We start from the raw sequence: 23245 nt of genomic DNA, 5'->3' as shown, positions 1-23245 counted from the left end.
TTTCTAATTACACCAGCCTTGTAAACACAACCGGGCGCTGATATAAATAGAGCTGTAGCTGCGCTGTCATGTGGGTTGCAGGAGAAAATCCTCAGTGTGCTGTTGTATTAAATGATGCATCCTGATTGACAGCTACCTTGAGACTGCGCTGATGGAGTTGTCACAGCATTACGCGAACAGGCTGCTCCGCCGGCGGCAGCCGCAGCCGGCTCCTCCGCTCGCCCGGCTCCCTCCCCGCTGCCCACCTCGCTCGGCTGCGGGCTGGCTCCGGGAAGGACATCGCCTCGCTTCTCAGGCTGGACCGTTTTCGTTCTGCCGGTTCGGCCTCAGCCCGGAGCGGAGGGCATGTGTTTTTGCACGGCTTTAACCCTCGTTAGGTTTCTCTAGAGTGTTAATTGTGTATCACGCGAGGACTGGCAAGTGGGAAGTGTGGCTGAATTACAGGTCTAATTAAGTTTCTGCTGCTGGAGTGTGTGCTATGTGGTGGTGAGGCTTCTCTTTTTTTCTTTCCCTTGTGCTGCTGCTAAAGGCTCGTGGGTTTTGTGGCTCTTCCGTTTTGTTGGTTTTTTAGTTGGGTTTGGGTTGGGGTTTTAAAAAAAATTTTTTTTTTTTTTTAAACCGTCTCCGTAGCGTGTTGAGTGTGTGCTCCTCCGTTAGACTAAAAGTGCTGTTATTTTGTGCAGGTGTTAATGCCAGTCCTCACCACCAGCCTGTGGAAGTAAATTAGCTCTAGAACTCAGAGCTCCGAAAAAAGCCTGTGTGATTTACAGAATGTCATTTATCTCCTTGTTGAGTAAGAAATCCTTGACTCTGAAAGAAGGTGGTGCCTGACGCCCTCAAGTAATACAGAATAAATACATCATTCTCCTGTTCAGATGCCGCGGTGGAAATCTAGGCGAGGGTATGGTCACGATGTTAAAATGTATAACGGTTAATAAAAAAGGCAGCGTGCTCATTGTGTTCGGCGCTGGAACGTTGCTTAGTATTGCTTTGAATGAATACTGAATAACGTACTACTTGTGAATCTATGATGGTCAAAGCACAGGTGACAACAGTTAAGTGACCTGAGGCAGGATGCGGATTAGGAATGTTAAAGGGAAATTATGTGACCACAGTTACTAAATTTCACTGAGTCCAAAAATGAGACTGTAAGGTTAGTGAAAATAATGAAGACGCACAGCAGACAGTTTCTCTACTGAAATCTGAGCTACCTAAGATTTTCAGCCTTCTGACCGCAAGAATGACAGACGTTTGGAAAACGTGGTTGAACATTTAGGTAAGGCGTACTGAAAATCCACATCTGGTCAGCAGTCCAAACACTACCGTAAGTAACATATGGGTAGCGATACATTAGATTGCTCTATAAAATCTCCAATGGAGTTTGAACATTTACAGCTTCTAGGGACATGAGTTTCAGGTGTACAGGGAAGATCATATTTAATAAACTAATGTGAGATGTAACAGAGTGCAGTTTTTGAGCATTTTACTGAAGGTTTACAATATTCTGTTTTACACGGCAAGGGAACCATATCTGTGCAAACTACTGAACTTGGTTTTATGCAAAGATGGGGTCAGATGTGCCCTGGCCAACTTTTTTGTAGCAGCTGGTCTACTACTTGTCTACTGACTTGGGGGATCAGTACGGAATAGATCTACAAAAACCATCCACAAAACCCAAGGTATAATTTTCACTGTATTTGCCCCCCCCCCCCCCCCCCCCCTTTGCACTGCTATTGTTACACCTTTTTGTTTTCTTCTTTTTTGTCACGGAGATTTGGTTGCAAGAGGCAGTTTTGTATTACAATTCGTTTAGTGGGCAAGGTAAGACAGGATACTGTTACCCTTGGAAAACTGAAGTAACATCACTTTTCCCTACTGTAACTTTTGTCGACTGATTGTGGACTCCCAACAGTCTTGTGGAAAAGCAACCCCTGTTTTCTGTGCCATCAACAGCTGTGTGGCTCCTTTCGGCTACCTCTTTATTGACTTGACTTTGGCTGGCAGAATTAGGCTCTGGAACCCTGCGGAGCAGAGCAGTGGCTGGTGACAACTACTCATCAGCGCAGATCTGATGGCTAGCAGATTTTCGTGTTCCGAGAGTCCACTCGCGATCTATTTATGACTCCCACGGATGTGTCTTCTGGTTTAGGCCAGTGGAAGCCTTCTGCTCTCTATTTATAACCCAAACGTCTCCAATTTACGCCCCTTCTTTCTCCCATCTCCCTCCTCCTCCTGAGGATAGAGGAAGAAAACGTGACTGCGCTCTGTTAGTAGCATATCAAAACTTCTGCTTCGTATGTTCAGCATTGTGCTTGCTAAATCAAAGGCATAGCAGCAGTGTGAATCATGTAATGAAAAAAGGTGGTGTATTCTTAATTGTCTTTGTTGCAGCAGCACTGGCCGGCGTTGTTTGACGTGGTCTTCCAGAGTCTTGTGGCTCTGGCTGAGCTGCAGGCTGCACCTTGGTTAGGTGAACAGCCCCCTGCACATAAGACACAGCCTTACAAAGGGACACTTTTGTGGGTATTTAGTGGGGGCCAGCAGCAGAAATACATCAAAGGTAATCTTAAAGAAGGAACCTTTCTTTGCGGCTTTGTCTTTTTATATTCTGAAAGGTCGTTTGTGAACCAACTGTGCCAAAAAAGGCCTTTCCCCAGAAGTTTACTGTTGTTATTTTTTACTTTTTTGATTACAGTAACTTGCTTATCCCCCAAACAGACTAAAGAACAATAAACAAATACAAAAGGAAAAGGAACAGCTCATCAATAACAAAGACCCGCGTTTTAAAGCTTTGAGTGTACTGACTCTTACATCTCACTCCAAGCAAAGCAGGAATCCTGCAGAGAAAGGAATCTAAAAGATATGAAAATTGTAAAGATAGTAAAAACAATGTTTGGTAGGGATATTTTAACTTGGTGTGGAGAACTGAGCTTTAAAGTGCAGCATACTGAGGAACATGGTTTTTCCCCCACGGCTGTACGTTATGGAGCGCATAGGGAATTTCGTATTTCAGTCCCTGTGAAATACCGTAACCTAGATGAATGCAGAAGGACTAGCTCTCATTTTAAGTTTAAATTTTGAAATTGGGCAGCTCGGAAGTGTTATATGTGCCTTAAAAAACTAAATGGCATCTAAATCTAATCCTTTGAAATCATAACAAAATAGTCTTTTGCGAGAGGCAACAATACAGTCCACAAATCTAACTTATTTCTGTGTTCTTCCTTTTTTCCCTTTTTTATTTTTTATTTTCAAACTCTGAGTACAAAGACGACACTAACCATGGATACTGAAACTGTGCAATTTGGTGTAATTATATTCCCCCCCATAGATTTAATGAAGGACTTTTAAGTACAATTTATCTTTGATAAATAGTCCCTCTGCACAGAATGTTTATTAGATTGACAGCAGAATACACTCTGCAAGCTTTTTTTCCTTGCCACTTATGACTCAGATGAATTTTAATAGGAGTAAAAAGCTTTTATTTGCACAGTAATTTCACTTAAGGATCATATCCTTCAGAAACTGGCAGACACTTGTATGTCTTGATTGCAAAACAGACACTCAAGAGTAAAGAAACACGCATAAGATGTTATTATTTGACTTGTCACACTGCTGCAATTCTGTTTGCGGCTTATGTCATCAAATCTCCTATAGGCATCACCTCCCCTCTCCCTACAGCATACATGCAAGCGTGCATACGTGCATGCGTATGCACGCGCACGTACACTTTACTTTTAGGAAAAGAAACTGCAAGGAGCACACCGCATTGAACGTAGTTGCTTCTGCCGGGAGAGAACTAGCTGTATTTTGGGTTGGAAAATGTGAGTGCCACAGTCTTAATTGTCATGATGATGCCTGCAGGAGGCTTGGAGTTTAAAGCAGCTTTTTGCATACGAAATGGTGCTGGTTTCTCTGTGCCATATCAATTCTAACCAAGGCACATGTTTGGGAAGGGGTTCTCAAATCTTTGGGTGCCACTTACAGCTTCAGGGAGTATTGCTGTGGCATTTTATTGCATTTACTGGGGCGGTGGTGGGGGATTGGTTCGTTTAACCATTTGCTGGTATTTCTGATTAGAAGCAAGTATTTCTAACTGAACGGCCGCACTGTTCATTGCACGTAATCTTGCGTGTCCAAACGCCATTTATGGAGGATGATAATCCTTTGTTGTGTCTTTTTAATTTGGCTTTGAAAGCTGCTTTTTAAAAGATGTCATTGCAGAATTAATCACCTTTTGCATGTATTTCTAAATACCTTGTTCTACTCTCTACAGAAGCAGAAGGTAGAGTCCCCCTTTACCTTCACCATAAGGATATCGGATTTTTTCTGTCTGTGTAAAAATGAAAAGTAAAGACGTTCTATTGCTAATAAAACAATAGCTAATTGTTTTGGAGGAAAACATACTGTTCAAAGCAAGGTGTTGAACTTTACATCAGCAAAATACACATTTGAATTGTAAATGCCGTTCACCCAATGCTTATTATTAAAACCTTTGTTTAAATTATTGATGAAGTGTGGGGCTGGCCTTGGTGAGGCAGGAGTTTCCTGCAGAGACCTGCTGCCATCTACTGGCTTTTTGTATTCATTTTCAAGTGCACTAGGACAAATGTGAAGGCCATCTGTCTAAGTGCAATGAATTATCTGTCAAAGGGATTACAAGTTTTTAAAAACTAAAAGCCTGGAGCTGAAATGAGGGTACGCACATCTATGTTTTCAGCAAGGTTTTGTTTAAAGGGGTGCTCTCAGACGCTCGAGGGTCATCATATTCTTTTCCATTTCTAATTGCTATAAAACACACTAGCAAAACCATTCTTTTTTCTCAGGGTAGGTAACAGCTGCCGAACAGTTTTTATTACAGATAAAGTATATTCAATACAACATCAGTCTGCCTGTGCATGGAAAAAAAAAAAAGGAATTTAAATTGTTTAATATGTTTTAATCACAAAACCTAAGCAAGTTATTAACTTCAAACATTAAATACATGATAAAAAGAAGTGTTTAAAAAGTAAACAATGTTTAAAATCAATCATGTAATTGAAAAATCTGGCAGACTTCCCCAAAAGGTCATTTTCAAATTCAGGACAGCACTGGAAGCAAATCCCTCAATATTCCTTATCCACTGAAGATAATGTGCAGCAAGTGTAAGGATATTTCTGTTTTTTAAATTTGTATCTCCCCTCTCTACCCCCAATTTTTAAATGTATCTGACATTTCTTTACTGTAGTTGATTTTTTCCTTTTATGTGCTCATTGCTGCAGATTGCGGTTGCATATTTTTCTTTCTGCATTCTAAAAATGAAACTCTGAATAAAGATGTCAAACAGTGATTTTCAGACACTCCTGTGAAGAACAGATAACAGATGTATTATATAAAAACACGTCGTAAAATAGTGCAGATTATTGACTGGAATTCACCAAGGTGCAGTTTTCTAAAACATTCCTCTTCCTATTCTTTAGTACAAATTACAAATACTGACGAAGGTTGCTGCAGAGCTGAGCAAGTACATGCCAGAGAAAGCAGCAGAGGACACCTCCAGCATTTTGAGATCTCCCATGCCTGGAGCAGTGGTGGCAGTTTCTGTCAAGCCTGGGGACATGGTAAGAAATGTCATCTATATATCTGCATTTTCATTATATATTCCACACAAATTTCTCCTTGGTGCAACTGAAACTACAGGTCACAGGTTTGGTGTGGGTTTTTATTTTTTTTTTAACGTCACCTGTAGAATAAAGTGTGCTGAATAATGTGTGCTGCTTTTCAGTTGAATTATAAAAACTAATAAGGAAGCACAATTCAAATTAAACGGGCTTTAAAAAGAAAATTTTCAGCTGGGTACAAGTCCACAGCTGAAACTCAACAAATAGCTTGGTTTTGTATCACAAGTGCCTTGGCAGGAGGGAAAAAAACTGTGTGTGTATATGTGCGTGTAAATATACGTAAGTATATATGTGCTGTTAGTGCTAGCAGGAGGGGACTGTTGATTTTCTGCCCTGAAGCAGTGAACGTATTACTAAACACAAGGGACGTCAGATAGATATTTAACTTTCTTATCCACCCACCCCCGCTTTTATTTTTTTTAAGAATCCTGTGTTAGCATTTTGCAAGACACATGGGTTTCCTGAATTGGGAATTCCAATCTGGGAATTCCCAGTCTCTTATGGGAATCCTTTTGTCCTGCAGAAGGAATAAACTTGACATAGAGAAGGGCAACAGAACGTGCCATTGCTGTCCCGGGGATTTCCAGTGCTTCTTACCTCACATTGTGCTGGAAACGAATGTAAATAGGGTGTTTTAGACTTACATATAAATACTCACTTGAACTCAGCTTTATATGAAATTCTATCACACTGTATCATATGTTATTTCCAAGGTCAGGGCCATTATTTCTCATAACCATTGAAAGCAATAGAGTGATGCAGACCAGGAATATTTGAATCAGATTGTGCAGATTAATTTTAAAGTACTATTGTCAGTCAAATGATGACATAAACATATATGTGGCACTTAGATACAAACAGAAAGCTTCAGTTGCAGTCTTCATAATTTATAGCAATGAAACCTAGGTTTTCTTGAGAGATGATGTAGAAATGGGATCAAGATCCCAAGTCCAAAATCAGCAGTGCACTTATGATGTGACGGTCATCAATTGTGCTGGTAAAGTGATTTGTTTGCTTATGTTTTGCTATGATGCCACTTTTGTTTTTAGAATATATGGGTATTTCTGACTATTTACAGAGAGAAGGGAGTAATCATGTTAATATTAAAGATCTGTAGGTGCAAATGTTTATATTAATGAAATAAAGACATTTCTGAGAAAACAACTAAGTACAGCTGAGTAGAAACTAGCAAGAGAAATTCTTTTAGCTTTTACACTTAGCTTTCTGGTATTGTGATCTATACGTGTGCACACACTTTTTACACCTTTAAAATCAGCAGTATTCAATTAAAATTAATCACTGTGTCATCACATGGATAGAGAAATCTGGGATTTCTGTGTCTAGGCAGTAAGAGTGGCTGAGCGAGGGAGATGTTAAGCAAATACTTTTTTGGCGAAGAATGAAGGGAAACATTTTTAAGGCAAGGATTTTGAACCTTTTTTAATTTGTTTGAGATTTTTTTGAGAAGTTAATTCTGCTAAACGTTACCAGCCTTCTTGCCCTGAAGAATATTTCTTGTTGTCTTGAAGGAATAGAAGCAGTGGAGAAGGAGGCCAGAGCCAAAGAGATTTGAAGTAAATAAATAAATGAACCTCCCTCCACAAATCCACAAGTGGTGCAGTGCGTCAGAGCACAAGTTGTTAAATAATGTGTGGAGATTTTTTTTTTCTTCTTTGCCTCTCTTGCAGCTTTTTGCTGGAGGCACTGAGTGGCAGAGCATTTGAACGGCATAATCTATGTTCTGCTGACCTGAGCTTGTCAATGCTAATTGTGTGGCTTTAATTGCAAAAACACATTTGCGTTATTGAAAAGGGTTTAACTTAAATCCTTCCTTTTCAGGACTAGTGTCAAAACGTTAAAAAAAAGCGAGCCAGCGAGCGAGATGAGGGTAGCATCCAGCTATCGGCACTGAATAAGCAGTGGGATGGTGTGATTCAGATTACATGTCTTGGCTGTCCGTCAGAAACCAGCTCACTCACTACAGCTGTTCAAGGCATGATGGGCAGGGAACTGTAGCTCCCTGATAAATACAGCTCTTTTTGTTGCACTGCTTGGGAAAAGTCTGATTTCTTTAGCGTGCTGGAGAAATGGGAATTTAAGTAGCTCCTATTCTCTGTTTGCAACTGGGTTTGGCAGCTCGAATTTGCACAGCGGGTGAAAACGGCACAGCTGGAAAATGGGAGAGCCGCATGGTAGTCGTCCATCCTTCCACTCAGGTGTTGCTGCTGCTCACAATAACGCTGTCTGGTTATTAGCTACTCCGAGATTGTTTTCTCCGAACCTGTGGTCTATGCTAAATAGCGTTAGTGCAGCGCAGTCCCTGCAACAGTGCTGTGCTCACGGAGAGATGCTCTCCGAGCGGTCAGGAGCACGGGGAGCCGGGCTGCGGTACCCCTCCTTCAGGTGTAACTTTACAAATGGTGAAGAAACTCCTAGAGCGGGACGTCTCGTCTTTGTCTGAATGGCCGCGCTGGCAAACTCGTGTTTATTGCCTGCGGTTCGGCTATAGGGCATCATGCCCGGTCAGGTAAAGCATATGGTGTTTGTTAGTCCCTCCCTGTGCGTCCTTAGCCAAATGAGAAGGCGACGCCAATCTCTGCGTTAGTTTTCCCCACTCGATGTGTCATTGTTTTTCCTTGAAGCGTAGTGTTCTCAGTTGGCTGCTGTTGCTGAAGAATACTTTGGCCTGATGAAGCCCGATAGAAGATTGTGTGAGCATCCTCTATCCAGCTGGTCTGATGAGCAGTTTCAATTCATTTTTTTGCCAAAAGATATTGCATATGCAAGGAATTTATTTTCTTTTGTCTGTAAGATGATCTATAAGTTTTAGTAACACAGTGGGGAAGTGCTGTTTGTCATTTAGAGAGAAGCAGAACTTGTGATGTTGCTGGTTTTTTTAGCTTTTTAGTTACTTTCTACTTTCTTTATTTTCCTTCATGTGATCAGAAGACTGTAATTAGTTGTCACTCAATTATTCCTGGAAACACAATGAAGGCACTCAGAAGCAGAAAGCAACATAAACAACAAAACAATTTGAAATCTGGCTGACTGGAAAGGAGGTTAATATTATTTAGGGAAAGAAGATTTGAATTTAGCATACATTCCTCATGATAACAGTCACATTATATAGGAAATGTCTGGTTTGCGGGGTGAGGGTGTTTGTGTGTTTATTTTATAAGTAGATTGTTAATGACGAGTGTGCATTAGGGTGAAATTTGCTTTGGGGAGAGTTACTTTTTGGTTCCCCATGGTGCCAAGGGCCAGAGAAACCACTGGGCTTCCAGAGTCCAGGCAAGGGACTCGCTCTGTTTCTGCTGACACCGATGGCAGCACAAGCCAGCCCTGCTAGCACACAGCAGTATTTTTATGCCAGAGCGTGGAGACGGCACTGCACGTGGTTTTAATCTCACCACAACGACCACAAATACAGCACCATAAAAACTGCTAAAGCTGCACAAATTCAGTGCTTTGCTCAGAGGGCAGGAAATAGGCAGGCACTTGCGAATATTTTCTTCTTCATCTTGAGTTGCTTGGCTTGATCTTTGTGGATGTAGGATTCCATGCACTGAAACTGCAGGAGCAGGGAAAGCCCGAGATATCCTAATGGTTGAACAGGTAAAGCAATGTTGTCATACCTCGTTCAAAGCAAGCCACCCAAAGTGCTTCCACAACTGATTCCGGCTTCGGTAGCCTGAACTGTCCACAGCAACAAAAAAAGATCTTAACTGTCTTGATTGCCCTGTAGCCTTTGCTATATTTTCACCTATGAATATAGCTTTTGCTTTTTCAGTTTTCTATCTGTCAGGAATGCAAAGATGTCTTTCTTTTAGCTGTATGTTTCTGTTTGTTGTTTTTCTTTTTTAAGTAAATTAGGCAGAACAGGTGGCATTACTAAGACAAGCATTAGTCAATAAGCTAACACCAGTGCTGGTAGCCTACATCGCTTTAATGATTACCCCAGCCATAAATATGTAAAAGGAAAGCACCTCTGGGTAAACACCCCAGCGTTACTGAATCTTGGTAGGACTACGGCCAAAAGAAGAGGACAGATAATTATTTTGACCTAAGTTTCTAAATTTCCTCTCTTCTTTCCAGCAATTCCAGATTACCCCAGGTTTTAGAAGTTATCACCATTCAAACCACTCTTTAAATGGACTTTTTTCATATCAATATTTCTTATGATTTCACATTGATGCTAGTGTAGCCATGGGTATTGATACTGTATGGGATGATTTTTTCTACCAAGATGTCAGCTATTATATGTATATGCTAATATCTCAGTAATTTCAAAATCGGGTAATTTGAAGCCTGCTCTTTTAGTTGTATAATTTAAAAAACACATTACTGTCAATGATCCCATGTTTTCAGAACAACCAAGGAAGATGTTTTAAACTGCATTCCAATTCTTTTAAACTGCGTTCCTCTTCCAGTTCAGTTGTGTGCACGTTAGTTCAATTTCTCTTGTTATTCTTTAGAAGAATAGTTTAAGAAAAAAAACTTTCTCCATAATTTTCCATTTCACAAGCCTTGGAAAGTTCTTACTATGGGAAAAGATATGTTTTGCTTGACCTCTACTGCTGAAATGCTCACTGCCAAAACCCAAACCAAAACAGCTTCCTAGATTCTGTTTCTCACTAGATTGTTTGTTCTCGTGAAAGAAAAGGTAGAGTTATAAAGTTTACCTGTTGCCGTCAGCCAGCTGTGTGTTACTTGAAATCATATTTGCCATTCATACCTCAAAAAAAAAAAAATTTCCCCTTTCTTATACTTGTTGGAATTCATAACAGAAAAAACCCCCAGGAAAAACAGTAAAAATGTATTTGCTTTAGTAATAGTTTCACATTTCATTTAGGTGAATATGGTATCAATAATTTAGTAAGTTATTCTTAAATTCAGATAAGATTTTTCTCTTGTGTGTGAACCTTTTTTTTTATTGTTGTTTTTCCTTTTTCTTTCCCTTTACCTCCTTTCCTCCCTCCTGTTCTTCAGTGATCCCAGAGCAAATATAAACTGCATTTTTTCAGTTAAAGGGAGTTTGCAAACTTGACCAAATGTGGTCACAAACCTCATGTAGTTTTTATGATTTTGTGTATTAAATAATTTTTTTGTGGTGTATTTTTGTGGGGGGAAAAAACTATTGGTAAACAGGAAATGAAAGCATTTTCACAGTTGTGAAATTTCAAGAGTAAAAGGATTCAAATATTTCACCATTCTTATAACCTCAGGCTTCAAGTAATAATTGTGGTTACATTAAAAAACCCCGTAGCTATAGTAGTTGCTCATAACGTATTTATGTCATTTTTTTATATTTGACTGGAACAGATTTTTCTTCTATATCTTTATGCAATTGCACAGTCTTATGATTTGCGTTCAAGGACGGTGTAATTAAGATTGAAATCCTATTCCGATGATGAGGTACAAATAGTCAATATTATTAGAGTTTCCTCCGTGGGGAAAAATGCTACTGTCCTTTGAAAAGAGTTCAGAGAAAATTTTATTTTTTTTTTTATTGGAGTGCTTTGCCTTTTCAAATGATAAGCAACTTTTTAGCCGTTACTTAAGAAGTTGACTGCTAAAGCTTGGTGTGATGGCAGCTGAGCCTGGCCTTGGGCTGAGTACACGAGACTCGGCCGCAGAAGCGCTCTGCCTGCGTATCACTTCCCCAGCACGCTGGGACCTCAGCAGCAGTCGGGGAAGCGTGTTTTGGATAAGTGGGAGTGCAATGACCAGTGCTGATTGCTGTCAGGGGGACGTCACTGACCTTTGGTTAGTCAGAGGTCACAAAATTTGGGATGTGCTATCTTCGGGTTCATTCGTTAAAGGAGTGTGGCAAAAAAAGTTTAATAATGATTTGTCAAGTACTATTAATTGCTGCTAATGATATTTGCAGCTCTGTAGCTCCGGTTTCAAAGTTAATTTGGAAAGATGGGAAAACCTGCACTAATTATTTTACATGGTAATGGACAATGTCAAGGAATTTCAATTGCTGCTCATCCAATTCCTCTTGATTTGTTTTCTTGTTGGATGCTTGCTGCCAGATTGCCAACAAGTCAGAGAGAAAAAAAATCTGAGAAGGGAATGATACCGGCATGGACTAAGTTTAAACAACAAATAAACAAACAGAAATCCCAGTATCTTCATAACGGTTTTAGATAGTGAATGCATACTTAATTCACTGTTCAGCGGTTTTGTACAAGCATAAACAAGATGTTTGTAATTATTTTGCTGAAGGCTACGAGAGAGGGTAACTGGATTTTGTATGGCACCGTCTTGCATTGTCCCTTCTTACTTAACAAGGCTCAATCGGGACACAAGTCGCAGCATAGTGGAAATTGCAAGGGATATTTACTGGTGTCTTCCCAAAGCTGGGAAAGGAGATATCAATAAAATCCAATTCTCACTTCACTTTTAACCAAATCTAAGATAGTTTTTACGTAGGGCTGTCATTGTTTTTTCCCCTTCAGCTCCAAGAGCCTTAAAAATGTTACCTATCAGAGCACCTCTGTTCTAAATATAATGGTCTTAAAAATGTGATTGAGGGATTTTCACTTTTGTAGGCAAATCAGCAGGGTTGATATTGATCCATCTTTTTAGGGAGCCACAGTGCACCAGAAGGTGATACTGTAGAGGGCCCCGTAAACCCTCGGAGCCTTCTGTCTAATTTGGCAGAAAAACACAGAATGTCGGACAACAAAAGAACGATACGATTCCGTAAGAAATCTTCATCCCTCCCACCCCCCTTTCACAAGATGTAGGGAAAAAAAAAAAAAAGACTTAATTTTTTCAGCTGCACACAATGATTTGGTGCTCACTCTTGCATTGAAACAGTTGCTGTCAGAACAGGCAGGAAACAGTTTTCTTTTAATTGCTGAAATCATTCGGAAGTGCTTCATGCACGGCTTCTATACAGCAGATGCTGTGCATTAATTGGCCTGTGTAGGGCTGACCCAGGGTTCCTTGCAGCGGGCCCAATTTTAGGCAGAGGCTTTAAATAGCTTATTTCTTATTTTGTATAACCTGGCGTACATTATGAGTGCGCTTGCACGTGGGGTATTTCATGGTCTGCAGTTTCTAATGTCATGTGGGTTTCAAAACCTGTGTTTCTCTGGTAATGTACTAGCAGCAGGTAAGCTCTAAATACCATCCATCAGGAGCTAATTTTTTATCCAGATACTCCAATGACTGATGAACCTGTCTTTTGTATGAATGTTCAGCACAGGAGAAAGCCATATGCCCCTGGCACTGGTTCCTATGCATTCTTTACAGTTCGTAGCGAGGAGATTAAGAAAAAAGCCAAACCCTTACATTTACATGTCTTTCATTTATTTAGCAGTTAGCACTTTCTAAAATAGCTCTTCTTTTTTTTTTTTTTTTTTTTTTAAAGAAAAAAACAGCGAAAGGAGATTTAGGTCTTTTAAAGCAATCTGACTACCACTACTCATTTTCTTTATCAGGAATATTACTGCACACCCTTAATAGGGAACCTTGTTTTGCTAGTCCCCGTCTGTTCAAAACAGACCTTAGCCCATTAGAAGGTCCTCCCTTGTGTGGGAAGACCACAGCTGTTACTGTAAATCTCATCCAGTAACTGTATCACCCCCATTTTGTGGCTCTGAAGGATGAAATTGAGAAATGGAATACTGTGCAGTCATCCTTTACATCTCCAATTTTAGGCCTTTGCACATAATTTTCATGCTTTTATTCCAAATCAAACAACATTAGTGAGCAACACCACCCTGCGCTAAATGTCTAGCCTCTAAGGCAGCACCTAACGATCTTTGTTTTTGGAGGATTTAGGATTTGGAGGGAAGTTGGGGGTTTGTTGATGGTGGATTTTTTTTATTTTATTTTTTTTATTCCCTCTTTTCCCTCCCCCTCCCCCCAGATCTTTCTGAATCCTCAGAATTTGTCGGAAGCAGAAGTCCAGATGGTAGTGAGGTGCCTAAGATGGAGGACGCTCTGTTGTGACTCCACAGAGGAAGCGAGACCTCAGCACAGTTAACAAACACAACTTTAAAAAGGTTTCTGTTTCTTTAAATCCTTCTGAATAAAGTGGATCTAACTTCTTATGAAGGATATTGGGGGCTTTAATCAGAAATAAGAAGTGGTTTAAATCATTAGCACAACAAAGCAAACTATAAGCTTGAAGATAAAAGTCTCAGGGGAAAGAGTCCTCTGAAAATAAATGGGACTTGATAGATTTCCATATCATTTATAACTTCCCTTAATTACACTTGGAAGACTTGCCAGTAAAACTGGAAAATTGGCAGCCTATATCCATTATAGTAATTTTGCCGACCATGGCAAGCAGCTGGCTTTACTGGATTTTATTTCCCATCACTCACAATTAATCATCAGCTGGAGATGTCTGAAACTCCTCAAAACGTAGCAATACTGTGTGACATTCAGGCCTCCTTAAAATGCTAAAATCTGCTGAGTAAATGGGCCGAGTTCCCCTTCCAGCGAACTCATTTTGGTGCGAGGCAGGCTGCCGGTTAATGAGTGCCACTTCGATAATCGGATGCGAATGTGAACCCTGACCTCACGTCAAAGGAGAGGACGCAGCAAGCTGGATAAAAGATAGGGGATTCAGAGCTGCAAACTTTACACCAATTAGACAGAGAGCAGGGAAATACATCAGTGCCGATTGGGTTTATCAGAAAGACTTGTGGGGCTTGTGACCATTTTGTAAGCCTAACATTGAAGACGTCCTGTCACAATCGTTAAGTCTTTTATCAGATGACGCACAAAAGTCCGAGGAAAGTCTACCGTATTCACAAAGATCCCGTGGTAGCAATGCCCTCGGGTGTGCACCGTCTTTTTGTGTTTCTGAGTTTTAAGGAGACCTATCTGTAAGTGCAATTAGTCTTTGTGGTCCTCCTGTAGGTGCGACGAAAACCGCTCGGGGTTGCTGCTTCTCAAATTCAGCTTCCACCCCGTGTCGTGAGTCGCTTGCTCGGGAAATGAGTGGAGACAGTTCCCTGTCCTGTGTGCAACCTTTCGGCCAGAGGAGATAACAACCGTCGTGCAGTCCCCGAGTTACTCAGCCAGTGCTGTTGACTGTTCCCAAATTCACATCAGAATTGTTGGCAATGTCGAGATGTTAAGTACCCTCCTCTTCAATGATTTTTTTCTTCTTTTTTTTTTTCTTTCTTCTTTTTCCTTTTCACTCTGTGGCGAACAAAACTGAACAGCTACTTTGAACTGCGCCGTGCAGAAATAAACTACTAAAATACAGACTGTGGGTCTAACAGTCAATCACTCATTTATTTTGATATTCCAAGCAATGTAAAGGTAGATTTGTCTGTAGTGCAACTCTGTGAGAAAGATACCCGAGTTTAATTTCTTTTAAGGAAAGGAGCCCTTTTATTTTACTTGGTTCCAATCAATCAGATTTTTTGTTTGATTTTATTTTCCTGTTTTGACAGATTTGGGTCATCGCTGAGGCCTCTCTAAATCAAAATGTAAAGATGGTGGTTGACATTGGTTTACCATCCACTGAAAGAAATAAATTATACGATGAAAATGCAACATTAAAAATGGTCCCGATAAATCCTTAAATAAGTTAGAAAGCAAGAACTTGTACACATCGCTGCGGTTTTCATTTGCGGGCTAAATAACAGGCAAAAGGATATGTGCAATTATGGAATGAAAGAAATTGGACAATGCCCAAAAGACTGAAAAAGAGAAAAGAGAGATACAAGTGCCTAATTTTAGGATTTGTCGCTTTGCAACACAATGAGTGGAGCTGTAAAGGTTTAACATAAGAGCAGTAATTAAACTTCTGTGCTTAAGTGACACTTTCACCAAGGTAATTTTCAACAAATTGCAGATCATCACAAGTACTGACACAGCATTTTCACAGGTGGTACCTGCTGCAAGTGCCTCCTTCCTTCCCAGCTAGTAAGACTAGATGTTAACTGGGTAATTTGTCTATATATTTTCTGGGTTGGGGGGGTTATTTCCTTCCCAGACACCGCTTCTGTACTTTTCCAGTAGATGTATTTCCAGAACTCTGTTTAGATAATTGCTAAGTGGTTCATTTGCATGCCATCTACCTGATGAAGCCACGTTAGAGCTGAATTGCACTGGGGCTCAAGAGAAGAGTTTCTTGTGCCCTTGAAATTAGGCCACCCAATTCAGACCTGCGCTCCTTAGCATCTCAATCTTCAGCAGCCTTTAGAGGCCTGTGTTCTTGGTGCTGTGATAGCTGAGTTTAACCAGAGGGTGGGCAAATTTGTTTCTGAAATATGCTATAAACCCCCCCCTCCAACAAACATTCTTGCCTTCCCCCCCTGCCCCTTCCAACCAGAAGTAGATATTCATAGCTTCCTCTTAACCTCAGCAATGTCTGGAAAGTTCAGAGCAGATGGAAGAAAAGCTGAGCAGTGAGATAGGGAGAAAAAGAGGAAAAGAAAAAGGAAGAAAAGAGCGAGCTGCTGGGACAAGGCTACAGGCAGAGTAGCAGGTGTGGAAGGATGGAGACAAAAGAGGGGGAAAGGGAATAGAGGGGAAGTAACTGGGGACAAAGAACAAGTCTTTGGTACTATTCACCGAATTTGACACTGCTAATGACTTAAATGCTTGCCTGAAGCTCAGGATGGAATTTCTGCAGGTGAAGTGTTGGGTGGTGGTTATTCTCTGTATCCGGTTAGTACACCGTGTTCCCATTGCAAACGCTTTCCTTATTTATCCCCCAAAGCCTGTCATGTTGCTGTTGGCAGTCTGTTGGAGAAAGGGTGTGTAAGCACCTTTTAACCTAATGTCTTTTCTTCTGTCTAGCTCAGAATCCATAGGCAGACATCAGTGCTTTTCAGTCATTGCTAGTGCACACTTTAGAAAAAACGCTTTATTTAAATTTTCAGAATGTATTTAATGCAGTGTGCATTTGATCTCTGACTTCACACCTGTCTGTTAGACAGTATATTCCTCCAAAGTGGGACATGCTTGTCCTTAAATACGTATTGTTCATTTTACATATATTTAGAGAAATATATCTATGTGTATACATGTATGTGTATAAACAAACACATTTTGACAGCACTGGCACGTGTAACAACGCATAAACCAGATCTCTGCAGGTCTCAAATCACCCTCTTCAATGAAACTTTGACCTCGGAGTGGAAGTATCCCAAATTTGCTGAGATAATGAGTGAATGGCAGACTGCATCTGTAGAAGAGCCTAATGAAAAGACTTGCAGTGGGCACTCGGAGCTGGGCATCCCAGAGGGGTGTTCAGGTCCTAGATACCGGGATGTAGGGTCTAGCTCCCTTCCCTCTCTGGCGTACATCGTCTTTGTGGGATGACTGGCTGATCACTGGCTTACACGAGGGATAAATTCTAAATCCCGGGTTTTTCCCCTCATGTATAAGCAGCCCCCCCGCCCCGCCCACTGTAAAGCCTCGAGCGGTTGTTTCTTCTGCGCAGCGTGGTCCAAGGTGTCGGAGGGGGGATCTGACTGGGAGGGACAGGGAGCCCAGCAGAGCAGCCCAGTGCGTTACTGGGGACCTTGAGCTCGCGCATGCCTGTTAGCAGAGTGCAAACAAGCAGAAAGAGGGAACTTGAATGTTTCCTTTTAAGAGCCATCAGCTGTGGTGAAAACGATGGTTTTGCCTCCGTGATGCCTCCGCTGTGGATGAGAGGTGGTGGTTCCTCACAGGCGTGCTCCCTTCCATCAGTCCGAAGTCACGAGCCGCCATCCAGATGCTGCCACGTGCAGAGGTGTGACTTTCTGCTCAGCATTAGCCCGTGGGGTATTGCCGGAGCTTCCAGCCCAGGCTCCTCCGGACACGTGCCAAGAAACTTTTGGCTTCTGAATCAGGCTTGGGCTCCCTGGCCAAAACCGCACAAATTATACTTTGCTCTGGATTTAATTGATGTCGAACTGTGGTGGGTGTGAAATGTGAACTGTAGAAGTTGGACCCGAATGGATGGGATGGGAGAGGAGCCTTTCAGGTTTGTCTGGGGTGATAGTTTTAAGTAGGTGATTCCTTTTTCCCCATTTTGCTTCCAGTTTTGTCAAAAGCAACTGCAATTTGTGACTGTGGTTTGTGTCGTGACTGTGTAGCTGGCTGACTTGACTTGTGCCATGAAAGTCTTTACAGCAGAAAAATCATACGCACTTAGAGCGTTTAAAATCCTCTATCCTCATTTTGTACTGCTTTAATTTTTCCAGGTTTCAGAAGGTCAAGAGATTTGTGTAATTGAAGCAATGAAAATGCAGAACAGTATGATTGCTGCTAAAACAGGCAAGGTAAGCTACCTTGGGTCACTTAAAACCATATGCAACTTGTCAAATAGGATAGAATTTAAGAAGGAAAAAAGGAGGATTCTGGTTGTTAAGGAATTAAGTCTGATTGTTGTAAGTCTTTCGAAGTGAGGTGTCTTTAATTTTTAACATTTGCATCTGCTGTGAATGCTGTTAAGTAGTTCCAAGCCTTAGATAGCACAGCAGGAAATAGTTTTACTGGCTTCAGAAATTCACATAACTCTTCTTCTCCTAAATGATTTGTTTTCTATGACGTTACAATGCCAAGTTGAATTGAAAGGTGTTGCAGAGTGTTTCTCCAAATTCCATCTTTCCAGAGACCAACTGAAGAAGAGGGATCTCTCTGCCAGTTAATTCATTAATGGCAAACAATTTGACATTAAAAAAAACCACTCGGAACAAGGCATAGAAAGTGCTTTTGCAGGAAGATGAGAAAAGCAATTTTTTTTATTATTGTGACTGCTAAATACAAAGCCTAGATCTGCACATGCGTTAAGCTTTGCAAGGCTGTGCATTGTGATATCTTTCTTCTGAGGGATCAGTGTTGCAGCCCCTGAGCTGGGACTCTCCTGCAGTGCGGGATGTACCAAAACCAGCGCTCTGGGCAGGGAACTGGTTAAGCTTATGTGACAAGGACATGCCTTAAACCCCATCTGGTTTGGGGACCGTCAGCCCCCAAGGCAGGGCCTCAGAGCATCCCTGTGCCAGATTATAATTCACAGCCTGAAACCATCACCTAGGCGTGGGCCCCTGATCCATCCTTTCCAAAGGGAGAGCAGAGTCTGGATGTGGATCGTGTATTCTCTTCTGTCTCGTGTTTCCCAGCCCGTCCTAGCCCTTCTCTGCCTGGGGACAAGCCCCTCCGCTCTCCCTGAAGCGCTGCCATTTTGCTCTTAAAAATAACAAAACAAACCCCACTGCAAGATCCCTTAGCCCAGAGGGAGGCAGCAAGGAGCCTGACTCTCCAGGGCAGGGACGAGGTTAGCCACTGGCAAGATTTGCTGAGATCTCAAGACGGGTCTGTATGCCAAGGACTGTTTGTGTGTTTACAAGAAAGGCTTAGTTGGCACAGCACTAAAATCGCCCCTGAGGCTGGGACCCAGGGCTTGCCTCTTCCAGTGCGGCTAGTGCAAAACTGGGTCTCGAGGAAAAAAAATTGCAGAGAGAGGGAGAACATAACTGCTCCTGTTGCTCTAACGTTGCCACTTTATTATTTTATTTCATGCATTAATTCCTATATAATTTCTCACTTGATTAATATTTCCCAGTTTTTCATCTTTGCTTCGTTTAACCCCTTATTGCTGCTCTTTGCATCCTGTTTTTAACTAGTGAGTATTTGTAATTAAAATGCTATTCCCTCTGCCACCCACCCCCTTTTATTTTTTACTTTAACCTTCCCTTTCCCACCAAGGTGTGCTGTAACCCGTGGGTCTGTTCCTTAAAATCCTGCTTGTACTTCTCCCAGCAATAAGTAGCTCCCGCTCGCTCTCTACAGATGCCATGTAAACCCCACGTTTGGCTTATTAATCCTTCAAAGTGGGATTTGAATGGTGCACAGGCCATTCAGTGTGCCCGATGTGCATCTTGTAATGTCCCCTTGTCGTCTCCATTTTAATAATAAGCAAATTATTTGATTCTTTAGAATTTTAAGAATTTGAGAAAGCAAAAAAGTTTTGGGCTGTGTAGAAATGAAGCTGCTAAATAGAATTCATCCTGTTCTGTGGTGCGAAGTCATGTCTCTGAGTGCTAAAACAGCTTGGCCCCTCCACAGGAATGGGATGTTTGGCACTGGCTGTTAGTCCACGTTTTGAGGCTTTGAAGCCGTGTTTTGAAACTCAGTTCGTTTGCCTTCAGCCGGAAGACATTCCCATTTTCATTCCCGGCTGAATTCTTTTTCTGCATCAAACCCCATCTTCCTGTTTGTAATTGTGAGAAAAGTGGCTTGTTGTTATCTACTTTGAGTTTACTCCAGCTGCAGGTGGTTTAAAAATGAGGGAAAGATGGAGAGGAACTGGTGTGTGCCTCCTGTCTCCTACGGGACAGCTGCGCGTGGGTCAGAATGGGGAGCTGGCCCCACCGCCTGTCAAAAATCACTGGGGAGTTTTGAAACACTAGTCAGCTACAATGTTTGCTGAACCTTGGCTTTGTAGACAAAGAAAAGAAAGGAGGAGAATATTTTTCACACTGCTTTCATCTCTGAAAAGATTGAGACTCGAGAATCGGGTAGGCTGCCTAGCTATTGATTTAGAAATAAAGCCCTTTTTTTGTACATCTCGCGGTGTCTTTGCCCGTCTGCAGTGTTCAGCTTCATTTCTTGAGCAGTGCTTGTGAATGTGCCTGTGCTACAGAGCCAGAGATGCGCTTACAGCTCATGTGGCCTTAGGCTATCAAACTTGGACGCGGGCAATAGCGTGGCCGTAGTAGCCTGGTATTTTGGGTGTGCTGCAGGTTTCCTTTAGGAGCCCAAGGTAACATTTGGATGACTAACTGAGCCAAGTGCTGAACAAGGTTTTGATCAAGGATTGGGGCATGTTAGTGTGAGCTCTGAGTTAATAGTGAAATCAAACTCTATTTTCTGGAGCTCCATGTGCCGAAAGGGAATTCAGACACGTTACAGCCTTTTATAGAGGAAATAAGGGACTAGTATACGATGTTTGTGTTTTAAAATTCGGGAATCTGCACGTGAGTATGTAACTCATCTACAGATGTAGTTGCATTTATTTGACAGTGGTAGCCCTTTGCCAAGTTCAGTTATGTTAAAGGATCCAAATTCAGATTTGAATCAATCTATCTCAGCTGCCTGGGGACTGAGGGAAACCCACTTCATGGCTGCAGTCCCAAAATTCAGTTAAAATCTGTAATGCAAGAGATACTGGCATATTTCATTGAAACGTGCAAGCGTGGGTGTTGAAGAGTCAGCCTGCCATCTAAAAGACTTAAAATGTTAGTAGTAAATGAATAGCAGTCCACTGTTTAGGTGGAAGAAATGTGCTTTTTAATTTTTAGAAGTGCCACCTTGATCTGACGTTCAGATCTTCAAGCGCCTAGGTAATAAGAAAACCAGCAAGTGGCAGGTGCCTAAATACCCTGGTGGAGTTGGGACACGATTTGGTCAAGCACTGCAGCAGGCTGCCCAGAGGTGGTGGCGTCTCCATCCTCAGCGATACCCAGAACTCAGCTGGACTCTGAGCGTCGGAGGTCAGGCTGGCAACAGCTCAGGGCCCCTCCAACATACAGGAGCCTGTGATCCCCGTGGCCGTCACGGTGCTGTATAGTGGCCATTTACCCTGTGCACGCAGATGTGATGCTCCATGTAAGCAATGTCAAGCAAACCATTTATTTAACCATGCTATTGAGGAAGATTGGAAATTATTTCTGTTTCTGTACTGTAGGTGAAAGCTGTGCACTGCAAAGCTGGTGATACTGTTGGAGAAGGAGATCTGCTGGTGGAACTGGAATGAAAGGTTGCCTCCACACTGTTGAGTTAGCTAAGCCTTTATTTTTTCATCCGTAAATTAAGATTAAGGCAATTCAACACAGAAGATGGACAGTCCTATGCGCGAGATTTTATACAGTCATATTTATTGTATCAGTGGTTAAGACAGCAAACACAGATGTTAAACCTTGGCAACAGATCCCAGATTTTTACTTCCAGAAATACTTGTACATAATCTTTGTAATTCTTTGATTTTTCAGGATCAAATAAAATCAATAAAATACCATTTCTGCTTTAAAACAGGAAAAGCCTCTTTTTTAAAAAAGAAAACACAACAAAAGCCTGAATCTGATTCATCTTCTCCATGGCAATATCACTGGTTTGAGGGCCCAGCCAAATTGTACAGAATGGTTGGTAAGAGTGAAAAATGAACCACTCAGTGGCTAACTGAGCAGTTTCGCTACACTCTGTGTAAGTGCTGAACAAGTACTGCTGACGGCTTAAATTCTGATCAGATTTATTGTAATATTTTGAAGCCTTTGTATAGCCTAGATTTAAATTACAGGTTAGATGTTTTATTGTGCTAGTGCAGACTTTCCCCATGCATTTTCATTTACAGTTGTAAGGGACTTTTCTTCTTTTATTCAGACTCCATACTCAAATTTCCCCCCCTTTATCTTCTGTTGATTACTGGATGCAAGTCTTGACAGAAGGAGCTGGCACTGTCCTTGAATCCCCTTAGCCACCCCAAGGTACTGCTGGAGGCACTTGCTAAAAGACTGGGGGAAGAACTAGGACTGTTCATAATACAAGGCTAGATCCTGCTGGAAGAGCTGTGTATCCAGTGTGGGAAACCAGAGAGGGCCTGCGGAGGAGGAAGATTTAAGAGACTTGAACAGAAGTGAGAAGGCTGATGACTTGGTCAGAACAGGTAAGATGATGTATTTTTTTTTCCTCCTCACTCAGGCACTCCGTGCCCCAGGATGGTGTAGATACCAGAAGTTTGCTGGGTTCAAAAAGTTAGTGTGTGGTTAACAGAGGCTCTTCCTTCCTTTAATTAATCTTGCTAAGTCAGCAGCTGCAGCTCACCGGACACAGTGATACCTCCCCAGTCCCTGCACGCTGTAAGCATCATCTCTGTCCCTGTGCTCTTGCCTAGGCCTCTGCTGCTGCCCACTGCTGGGCCAGGACACTGGGCTACTCCTGCCTTTGGTCTCACCTCCTACAGCTGTTTTTTTTTTACATACCTCTAAGTCACCCTTCCTGCTGTGCCTTTACCACCGCCCCAGAGAGGAGGGGGCCTGCTCTCATTTTCTTGCCTAGGATGTGCAGTCATGCCACTTCCCAGAAAAACCCCTCTGGCCAGAGGCGCCTGGGCCCTTTCCCAGAAGGCGAAGGACAAAATCAGGCTGTGACAGGGCCGGTGACTCATGTTCAACCAGAAAGGTTCACGATTCTGCTTGAAACTTCTGACTGAAGAGGCATTTGTCATGTTACTGAGAAGCTGCCAACTAAATCACATAGCCAATACAGAATAATGTAGTACAAGGATCTGCATTGTTAATTAGTTTACGAAACCCATCAAGATGAGTAAGGAGAGTGTTTGGGTAGTACCTGCCCTCCAGGAAAATTAATGCTTTTGCAGTTGGAGAAAATGAGGCAGACACCCTGAGGATCTTCCTACAGATCTCCTTAATGCCATCTTGCCCCTTCCAAAAGGAGCACAGTTCAGCTTCTGCAGGTTGCCCTAAACAAAAAACAAGTAAAGAGACACAAGTATTCTACTTTAAAATTACTTAATTTGCTTACTGCAGCAACACAAGCTTTCTGTCTGTTCTAAATGAGATGCAGCAGTGCCTACTACTGATAAAGTTTAGGCCGAT

At 41.8% G+C, this 23245-nt stretch overlaps 1 protein-coding gene across 3 annotated transcripts in view; it reads left to right on the top strand.

Moving 5' to 3' along the window:
* The window catches only part of PCCA (propionyl-CoA carboxylase subunit alpha), a 301407-nt gene extending 279745 nt beyond the window's left edge, over nt 1-21662 (top strand). For all 3 annotated transcript variants that reach the window (XM_052785694.1, XM_052785695.1, XM_052785697.1), the window contains 3 exons: nt 5457-5597; nt 17834-17911; nt 21319-21662. In XM_052785694.1, coding sequence (XP_052641654.1) covers nt 5457-5597; nt 17834-17911; nt 21319-21387 — 288 coding nt within the window. In that variant the 3' untranslated portion in view covers nt 21388-21662. The remainder of the gene's footprint in view (nt 1-5456; nt 5598-17833; nt 17912-21318) is intronic.
* The last annotated feature ends 1583 nt before the right edge of the window (nt 21663-23245 follow it).

Source organism: Harpia harpyja, chromosome 4 (genome assembly GCF_026419915.1).
Source record: "Harpia harpyja isolate bHarHar1 chromosome 4, bHarHar1 primary haplotype, whole genome shotgun sequence".
Taxonomy (NCBI): Eukaryota; Metazoa; Chordata; class Aves; order Accipitriformes; family Accipitridae; genus Harpia; species Harpia harpyja.
This window is presented reverse-complemented; position numbering and strand designations above follow the sequence as displayed.